Raw genomic sequence first — 10,254 nt, 5'->3', positions numbered from 1 at the left:
AGATGCCAAACGGTCGTTTCCTAAGGGAATCTTTGTTGAAATACGGGAAACTGAGAAGCGTTGCTACTTGCCAAGTGTTTTCCAAGTTTCCGTCCTGCCTGGTTTCATATTCCAGCTTCTCCAACTCTCTAGCCATGTGGCCTTGGGCAAGTTACTTCGCCTCTCTGTGTCTCGGTTTTCCTCGCTGTACCATTAGAGGGTGCCCCTCTCAAGGAATTGTGAAGATGGGATGAGTTTGGTTGGCCAGGTAAGGGCTAACAGTTGTTTGCCAAGCTAAGTAAATGTAGGATGCTGAGAGGACTGAGCCGGGAAGAGCCGGGCCCAGCAGAATTCTGTTCCCCCTCCCCCAGGCAGCCTTCCCGGCCAGCGTCCTGGTAGCGCCCAGGGAAGAGGGAGGGGCTCCGGGCTCACCTGGCTCCAGCTCCCTCCTCCCTCAGGCTCCGGGTAGATCCTCGGCGGGTTTCGGCCACAGGTGCTGGAAGGTTCGGGAGATTCTGATTGAGAAGTCAACCCGAGGGAACGGAATGCACTGAGCTGCTCGCGGAGCCACTTTGTCGTCCAGCCAGAACCAGGTGAGAGATGGCGACTGGGAGTTCTCCCTGCACCTGCAGCACGCTTGTGTTCACACACACACACGCACACACACACACGCACGCACACACACACACACACACACACGACAGAGAGCTGGGAAGAGACGATCCCAGGGATTCAGCGGCAAGTGGAGACTCAGTTCGCCGGGGGGGGGTCTCCGGAAGCAGAGGGTCCATCCCTCCCAGCCCAGGCGCCCACCGCCTCTGCCCCCCAGCACACCGGCCACCTGACCTCTCCGTCAGCCCCCAAGCCAGCCGCCCTCCTCGGCTCCCATCCCCTTCCTTCCTGGCAAATCTATTACTTGACCTCACCCCCATCCCCTCTGTCACCACCCCTCTCCCCTGCCCCACCGAAGGCCACCAGCTCCCTCCCTCCCTCCTGTCACCCGGTTCCCCGGAACCGAGGCAAACTGAGAACGAAAGGCCAGGATGCAGTAACTGGAATGTGCTGGTCCCACACGGTAGGCTGCTCGCCGACCCCTGAGAGACGGACGGCAGGACCCTGGTCAGAGAGTCCGGGCTGCAGGCTCCAGCCCCAGGCAAGCCCCCCGCCGGGGAGGTGAGCGGATCCCTGACTCCCTGGATTCTATCCTAAGTCACCGTTTCCGTTCTAGGCCGAGCAGAACGCTGGGGATTTCAAAGTGGTAGCCTCACGTTGTTGTCTTAAGCTCTTCCTCAGCGCTGTGATTATAGGGTGAATTTCGGTGACGGGGATGGACAGGGCAAAGCTGCTCGTGCCCGGCGGCGTGGGTGTGGAGGGGATTCTGCAGCTGGGCGGGGACTGAGCTCAAGGAATCGGACACGCAAATTACAGGGTGTGATGGGACTGGGTTTCAGGTTGGGGAGAGTCGGGGTTTTGAGCAGAGGAGCCGGTAGGGTGAGCTCTCACGTGGGGACAGATGGTGGGGGGAGGGGAGGCACGGAGGCTCCGGCCAGACTCCAAGAGGGGAGGGGATGAGGCCAGGCCTGGGACAGAGGGAAGTGGATGAGAATGAGAGTCTAAAAGAAGCTACCAGCAGATTTGGGGGGCCCCACTTTTCTGAGGGACTTGGAGGCAGAATCCCCCTGCCAAGTTAGGGCAACCCCTCACGGGATGACTCCCAGGGGACCGGGCCGGGAGGGGGTGGGGAGCGAGGGACCTTGACTCCTCCTCTCACCCCTCCCTGAAGGGTGTGATGTAGCTGGAAGGACTGAGGGCAGGTAGGGAGATGGACTTCCTGACCTCAGAGGACTGAAGGGAAAGGCAGAATCCTCCCCTTTGTCAGAAGCTGTGCAGCCTTAGATTCTGACTGCAGCTGTCGGCTTTCCCCAAGAGCTCACCTCCAATGACCCCGACGATGTCAGGAGGTGCTGATTTCCAGGTCTCCTCCACCCACCCCCCCCCGCCCCCCGCAGCCCTGGCCTTTCCCCAAGCCTGCCACTCACCCGCTCTCTGACCGGTCTCTGAGCCCCAGTTTCCTTAGCTTTTAAATTGGTGTGTTTATGATCTCAAGATTGTTGTTAAAATTCAGCAAGATAACTGAACTAGGAGGAAGGGGAGTACGACGACAGCAGACAGGACGTTTGGTTCGAGCCCGACATAAATGTGAGTTTGGGGTATTCCCGCTCCAGATGAAAGGAACAGCCCGTGTGGTCCAGCATTCACTCCACAGCCCTGCAGAGAGGTGCTGTTATTATATTATATTATCCCCACTTTTTGGATGATGACACTGAGAGGCCCTTGGTCAAGGTCACACAGCTAATCAGAGACTCTTGCCACACCCCACAGAGCTTCTCTCCAAACCTAAATCTTTCAAAACCTCGCAGCGTGGCCCCCTACTCCCAGACACTGGGTTTCACCCTGTGAGGCTCTCCCCACCTCTTCCTCTTCTCCCTGAAGCCTCGGTCAAGGTCATGGGGTCGAGTTCTGGAGGCCAGTGAGGCTCCTCAGCAGTGGCCAATCCCCCTTCCTGGGTGGGGAGGGGAGAAGCAACCAGGAAGACTGAGAGACATTGTTCTAGAACATTCTGCATTTCCTTTTACCTGGTCTTTCTGTCTGCTGTAAACAAATTTCAAAGGAACATTCAGGGGCACCCACTGCCGGTCCAGAATTGAAGAGGTTTGATTGTGAAAGTCTGTGCTTTTAATATTCATTTTTTTTAACCTACTAGGTGCTGGGAAATGGAGACCAAAAAAAAACAAGGGGGGGGATATAGGAAAATGAATGAGGCAGGGAGATGCTGGCAGAGACTCACTGAGGAGGGAGAAAAAAAAAAAATGGGGCCAGACAGGGACTGCATTCTTACCGCGTGTATTTCCTGAGCACCTGCTATGTGCCGAGCCCAGCTTCCGAGGGCTGTAGGGGACACACAGGGGACAAGATGGACACTGTCCCTTCCTTCACAGGAGGAACTGTGTAATAAAGACACTGAGACTGAGAGATCTCAAAAGGGACTGACCTAGAGAGAGAGAGAGAGAGAGTTGGGGCAGAGCAGGGGCTGGAGGTGGGACCCAGTCGAGGAAGATCCATCCTGCCCTGCGGCCTTTTTCTCTCTCCCTCTCTGCCTCTCCCTCTGTCTCTTCTGTTGTCATTCTATTCCTGTCTCTGTTTCTTTCTGTGTTTCTCTTTCCCTGCCTCCATCTTTCTCTCTCTCAGTCTCTTTTTGTCTCTCTCTGTCTCTCTCTCTCTGTCCCTGTTTTTTTCTCCATTTCTTTCTACTTCCCTTTCTCTTTTCCTGTCTTTTTCCATCTCTCTCTCCCTTCCTTCCTTCTCTCTCTCCCTTCCTTCCCTCCATCCTTCTGCCTTCCTACAAGCATCCCCCTTGGCCCCCGTTGTTCCATGTCCCGAGCTCGGCAAATCTGGAGCCAGACAGAGGCTCCAAGTCTTCTCCTTGCCCTTCAAGCTGGAGGAGGGAAGAGAAAACCGTGGTGGGGAGAAGGCAGAGGCCACTCCACAAGGAGCTTTCCTCCTCCTCCCTGGATGCTCTCTCTTCCTTCCTCCAGCTTTCCAGTCCTCAGAGGGTTCCTCTCCCCCGTCAGGGGCAGAGTCTGAGGAATCCTGTGGGGACCTGGACCCAAATGAAAGTGCTGTCCTCTCCAAGTCACCGAGTCAAGTACATTCCATGCAGGGCTGAGTGAGTGGAGGCTTCACTTTCAGTGGCCTTGAGAAAGCGGCCTTATCTGGAGCTTGTGGTCAATAAGGCTGAGACTTTCGTGAGCCAAAACCGAGCTTTGAACTAAACCTTATTCACCAAACCCAGCCTCCCTGGCTCCTTCGTTTCAATGCGGAAGGGGCTAGAGGAGGTTGTACCACCCAGAAGTCTATTTCTGGTTGTGTTCAACACCTGGGGACACCCAAAGGTCCCACACCCCCAGGTGAGTTGGTTCAATTCAAATCCAGGCATCTAGTTGACAAGGCTGAGTCTTTCTGGAAAGAGAACCCTCCTGTGATCTCAATGGACTCGGAGGGTTTCGGAGACCTATAGATCAGAAGCAGGGATGTTGCTACATTAGGTCTCGTGCTAACTTTTCTCAACCATAATGAACCCTAAAGAACCACACCGGCATAGCTTCTGGAAGCTTCCCAGCTTCAATCAGGTCACAGCTAGCTTGATTTAGCCCCAGTGTTCTCTTCTTAATGGCCATTAGGTTCAACAGTTTGACCAGGAACACAAGCTCTAGACCAAATCAAACAGAAACCTTTATCTCTAACCTACTTTGGTGCAGAGCTTCCAGGATATGCTGCGATTAAAGCCTGCTCGGGAGGAAGGGATTTTTTTTTTAACCTGGGTGGGAACCTCATATTCACAGAGAAGGAGGAGGGAAGACTTTGGAAGAGCTGAGAGAACAGAAAGCCATCTTTCCTGGGACTCCTCCCAGATATCGGCATTCCCATTCACTCAGAGTCCAAGCTTGCTGAGTCGGTGGCCAGACCTGGACTTCCCCTGCAGCGACATGTGTTGGTCCAGCCTAGACTGCTGAAGGACAAAGCCCCTCAATCATTTCTAGATGGGGTCTTAGCAACAGTAAGGTGTTAACTGTGATGACGTTAAGTAAGGATTCTTCTGCTTTTCCTTGCTACCTTCCAGCCACGTAATGGGGAGTCAGAACCAATTCGTTTCCTACTTTTCTTTACTTATGCTCTGCAACCTCATCCTTTCGGGGCCTTTGATTTGTTCTAAACAATCTCAGCCAATAGCTTAATTAACTGCTTCACTCTACAAACCACTGCGTCAAGATTTATGACCCAAGATGGGGAATCCTCAATGCCCTGGACCTCCTATAATGATGTCTCAGGAGAATGTGGTGTGAGAGGATTGTCATGTCCCAGGTCTCGGGTGAGTCTCTGGGACGGGCCACCAAGGGAGGGTCCTTGGCTTTGCACAGGAAAGAATTCAAGAGCAGGCCATAGTAAAGTGAAAGCAAGTTTATTTAGAGAGATACACGTTCCATAGGCAGAATGCAGACCATCTCATTAGATGAGAGTGGCCCCAAGATATGGGGTGGTTAGTTTTTATGGGCTGGGAAATTTCACAGGCTAAGAAGTGGGAGGATTATTCCACCTATTTTGGAGAAGGGACAGAGATTTCTAGGAACTGGACCATCGCCCGCTTTTTGGGCTTTTATGGTCAGCCTCGGAACTGTCGTGGCCCCTGTGGGTGTGTCATTTAGCATATGCTAATGTATTACAATGAGCATAGAATGAGGCTCAGGGTCTACTGGAAGTTGAATCTTCCGCCATCTTGGACCTAAGTGGTTCTAACCAGTTGTTTGTTTGTTTGTTTGTTTGTTTTTTGCGGTACGCGGGCCTCTCACTGCCGTGGCCTCTCCCGTTGCGGAGCACAGGCTCCGGATGCGCAGGCTCAGCAGGCCCAGCCACTCCGCGGCACGCGGGATCCTCCCGGACCGGGGCACGAACCCGTGTCCCCTGCATTGGCAGGCGGACTCTCAACCACTGTGCCACCAGAGAAGCCCCTAACCAGTTTTTGTCACACCCTGTTTTTCTCAATGGCTGTGTCATTCTTTAAGGGTGTGCCCTGCCCCCTTCCCTCCTGTCTCAATACCATAGTGAGTCCCATGTGTTTTCAGGAGGCCTGTTCTATGCAACCACCCTAACTCCTGGAACTAGCTTCTGCTGTAACCAGAGTTGAAAGGAACAGGTTGTATTGTTCAAATATAAGCAGATTTTCTGGGATTTCTTGATCAGTAGTTGAAGTTCCTTTGAGGTGTCTGCACATCTCTTCAGGTATCTTCTGGTTACTGGCTTCCTGTGCTTCAGCCTGCAACTGATAATGTGCCAGCCACACCTACCCCTACTCTCCCTTTCAAGATTACCTGCTGTGGTGTCACAGAATGGCCTTCGGTCTTTGTCCCCAGTTCCTGGCACATAACACCTAATATCCTTGGCATCTTCTCATTGATAAGTGATAGGACTTGATGAGGCGACTGTTGCCAGCCCTCTAGATGGCTTCAGGATGGAAGTTGGTCAGCAGAAAGACCAAGCCTTCATTAGAAGATTGGCACTTTTCAGCTCTGAGGAGGGGAGACGGACCAGAGATTGAGCAAATCACCAGTGGCCAAATGATTTAATCAATCGCACCTACATAATGATACCTCAATGATACCTCCACAAAACCCCTAAACAGTGGGTTTCAGGAAGCCTCTGAGTTAGCAAACGTGAGCTAGGAGGGTGTTCTACCCCAACGCCAAGGGGACAGAAGCCCTGTGCTCAGACCCTCTGGACTTCCTCCTGTGGGCCTCTTCTGACTACTCGTTTGTCTCCCTTATAATTAACTAGTAAACATAAGTAAAGTGTCTTCCTGAGTTCCATGAGCCATTCTAGCAAATTATTAAGCCTGGTAGTTTCCTGGTCATGGGAATCCCCGATCTGTGACTGGTCAGTCAGAGTATGAATGGCCCCGGACTTGAGACTGGTGTCTGAGGTTGGAGGCAGTCTTCTGGAGCTGAACTGTTTCACTTGTGGGATCTGATACTAAAGTCCAGGAAGACAGTGTCAGATTTGACTTGAATTGTTGGACACCCAAATGGCATCAGGAGGAAAAAACTCTCACCTACCAACTGCCTTCTGAGCCTTTTAATAAAAATACTCAGGGCTTCCCTGGTGGCGCAGTGGTTGAGAGTCCGCCTGCCGATGCAGGGGACACGAGTTCGTGCCCCAGTCCGGGAAGATCCCACATGCCGCGGAGCAGCTGGGCCCGTGAGCCATGGCTGCTGGGCCTGCGCGTCCGGAGCCTGTGCTCCGCAACGGTAGAGGCCACAACAGTGAGAGGCCCGCGTACAGCAAAAAAAAAAAAAAAAAAAAAAAATACTCAAAAGAGTGAATTGGCCAACTCGCCTTTTAGAGCCAGCCTACACTTGTCAAGACCTTAACCAAGGAAAGGAGAAGCCACTGTGGAGCCAGGCATCTATCTCAAGTTCAGTCATCTCTGGCCAGGAGGGTGGACAGGTCAAGCTCTTGATGAGCAGGGCAATTTCCCATCAAAGGGGATATAGATAGGCAGGGCATGCAGAGATGGACATCTCTAGAAACTGGATCCCGGGCTTCCCTGGTGGTGCAGTGGTGGAGAATCCGCCTGCCAATGCAGGGGACACGGGTTCAATCCCTGGTCTGGGAAGAACCCACATGCCACAGAGCAACTAAGCCGGAGCGCCACAACTACTGAAGCCCGCGCGCCTAGAGCCCGTGCTCCGCAACAAGAGAAGCCACTGCAAAGACTAGCCCCCGCTCGCTGCAACTAGGGAAAGCCTGTGCACAGCAACGAAGACCCAACACAGCCAAAAAAATAAAAACAAATAAATAAATTTATAAAAACAGAAAGAAACTGGATCCCCAGTAAATAGTAGGTTCGTACACTTGAACTCATTATATATAGACAGCCACACACGTATACTTACAGTCTATAAACACCCACATTTCAACATACAGTGTGTATACATGTAATGTATGCATAGCGTCACGTATACACACATGCTATTTGTACACCGTCACCTGCACCGCATATATGCAGTACACACCCCTATATGTACACAATACAATTATCACTCAGAGATATTTTGAGTTTGCTTTCAGACCACCACGATACAGCGAATATTACAACAAAGTCACACAAATTTTTTTGGTTTCCCAGTGCATATAAAAGTTGTGTTTACCCTGTACTGTAGCCTATTAAATGTGCAATAGCTTTATATCTAAAAAAATCCAATGTACATACCTTAATTAAAAACACCTGATTTAAAAAAAGAAAAGACCTGGTGAATGAAAAATAAATACTGTATTAGAGTAAAAAAAACAACAACAAAATACCTGATTGCAGGGCTTCCCCGATGGCCCAGTGGTTAAGACTGTGCTGCTCCTGCAGGGGGCGCAGGTTCCATCCTGGTGGGGGAAGTGAGATCCCACATGCCATGCGCTGTGGCCAAAAGATTTAAAAAAAAGAAAAAAACGTCATCAGTCTAGACACTTAAGATCTGCATACTTTATGTGTGAAATAAAAATTTTAAAAAACGCCTGATTGCTAAAAAATGCTAACCATCTGAAAATGCAGGCTTGCCACAAACCTTCAATTTGTAAAGAATGCAGTATCTGCGAAGCGCAATGGAATCAGGTGTGCCTGTACGTACACAACCGTACAGCGCAATGTACACGTGTCCATTCACCTGCACACAATTCCACACTCACATACGTACACAGCATGTAAATACCCATATCTGCTCATACAACGCACGCGCCATGGGTGTCTATACACACGGGGCATATACACATGTAAACATGCACATATGAGTCCAGTGGAGACACAGCCACATAACACACACTCCAGAGCTGTACCTGCATACGTGTAACCCGAGTATTCACACTCATTTCCATGCACATGCAAAGCAGATCCACACGTACATACGTCCACGCAACGTCTGCCCGGACAACTGCGCCGCCAGCTTCATGCACTAGCCCAGGGCCTCCGTCCCCTGAGCTAACCGTTTCCTGCTCTCCCTCTCCTAACAGCCATGCTCAGCACACAGGCACCTTTCTTCTTCCCCACGGCCCCCTTCATCCTCTTTGTCTTCACGGCTTCCACCGTATTTCACCTTCAGCAGAGGCTAGCGAAGATTCAGCCCACGTGGGAGTTACAGACGCTGGAGCCAGCAACCGAGGAATCTCCCTCGAGCCCCCAGAGGAGCCCCCGGCCAAAGGGCATGTGGACGATCAATGTCATAGGCCGCCTGGGGAACCAGATGGGGGAGTACGCCACCCTGTACGCCCTGGCCAAGATGAATGGGCGGCCGGCCTTCATCCCGCCCCAGATGCACAGCACGCTGGCCCCCATCTTCAGAATCACCCTCCCCGTCCTGCACGACACCACGGCCAGAAGGATCCCCTGGCAGAACTACCCCCTGAACGACTGGATGGAAGAGCGGTACCGACACATCCCGGGAGAGTACGTGCGCCTCACCGGCTACCCCTGCTCTTGGACCTTCTACCACCACCTCCGCGCCGAGATCCTCCAGGAGTTCACCCTGCACGACCACGTGCGCGAGGAGGCCCAGAATTTTCTGCGGGGTCTGCAGGTGAATGGGAGCCGGCCGAGCACCTACGTAGGAGTCCACGTGCGCCGGGGGGACTACGTCCACGTTATGCCCAACGTGTGGAAGGGCGTGGTGGCCGACCGGGGCTACCTGCAGCAGGCCCTGGACTGGTTCCGGGCTCGCTACCGCTCCCCCATCTTCGTGGTCACCAGCAACGGCATGGCCTGGTGTCGGGAAAACATTGAGGCCTCCCGTGGGGATGTGGTCTTTGCCGGCAATGGCATTGAGGGCTCACCCGCCAAGGACTTTGCATTGCTCACGCAATGTAATCACACCATCATGACCATTGGGACGTTTGGGATCTGGGCCGCCTACCTCGCAGGTGGAGAGACCATCTACCTGGCCAATTATACCCTCCCAGACTCTCCCTTCCTCAAAGTCTTTAAGCCAGAGGCAGCCTTCCTGCCAGATTGGACTGGGATCGCGGCAGACCTGTCCCCACTCCTCAAGCACTGATGTTAGCTGGTCCTCAGCACTCCATTCCCCTTTTCTGGATCCCCCAAGATCTGTTCCAAGGTATGAGAAGCACATTATTACATGTTCCAGAACACTGCCCTCTTGTACCATAATGCTTCAGGCTGCAAGTAACAGAAGTCCCAACTAACTTGTTTAAATAACATGTTCATGTGTCTCACACAACAGGACCAGAGGTGGCACATCTCCAGGGTTAATTTAGCAGCTCAACCAGACCCCAGTTCTGGGACTTCCCTGGTGGCGCAGTGGTTAGGGGTCTGCCTACCAATGCAGGGGACATGGGTTCGAGCCCTGGTCCAGGAAAATCCCACATGCTGCTGGAGCAGCTAAGCCAGTGCACCACAACTACTGGGCTTGTGCTCTAGAGCCTGCGAGCCACAACTACTGAGCCTGTGCACCACAACTACTGAAGCCTGCGCGCCTAGAGTCCGTGCTCCGCAACGAGAAGCCACCGCAATGAGAAGCCCACGCATGACAGCAAAGAGTAGCCCCTGCTCACCACAACCAGAGAAAGCCCATGCACAGCAACGAAGACCTAAAGCAGCCAAAAATAAGTAAATAAAATAAATATTTTTTAAAATAAAAATAAGTCAAAAAAAAAGACCCC

The 10,254-nt window shown here is 52.4% G+C and overlaps 1 protein-coding gene across 1 annotated transcript; it reads left to right on the top strand.

Moving 5' to 3' along the window:
- The first annotated feature begins 385 nt into the window (after nucleotides 1-385).
- On the top strand, nucleotides 386-9,807 carry FUT2 (fucosyltransferase 2 (H blood group)). The gene is made up of 2 exons (XM_065898646.1): nucleotides 386-572; nucleotides 8,593-9,807. Exon 2 carries the CDS (start codon nucleotides 8,595-8,597, stop codon nucleotides 9,627-9,629), a length of 1,035 nt encoding a protein of 344 aa, XP_065754718.1. The 5' UTR covers nucleotides 386-572; nucleotides 8,593-8,594; the 3' UTR covers nucleotides 9,630-9,807.
- The last annotated feature ends 447 nt before the right edge of the window (nucleotides 9,808-10,254 follow it).

The sequence above is a fragment of the Phocoena phocoena genome, chromosome 20 (genome assembly GCF_963924675.1).
Source record: "Phocoena phocoena chromosome 20, mPhoPho1.1, whole genome shotgun sequence".
Lineage (NCBI taxonomy): Eukaryota > Metazoa > Chordata > Mammalia > Artiodactyla > Phocoenidae > Phocoena > Phocoena phocoena.
The sequence above is the reverse complement of the archived record's forward strand: the minus strand, read 5'-3'. Positions and strand labels throughout refer to the sequence as shown.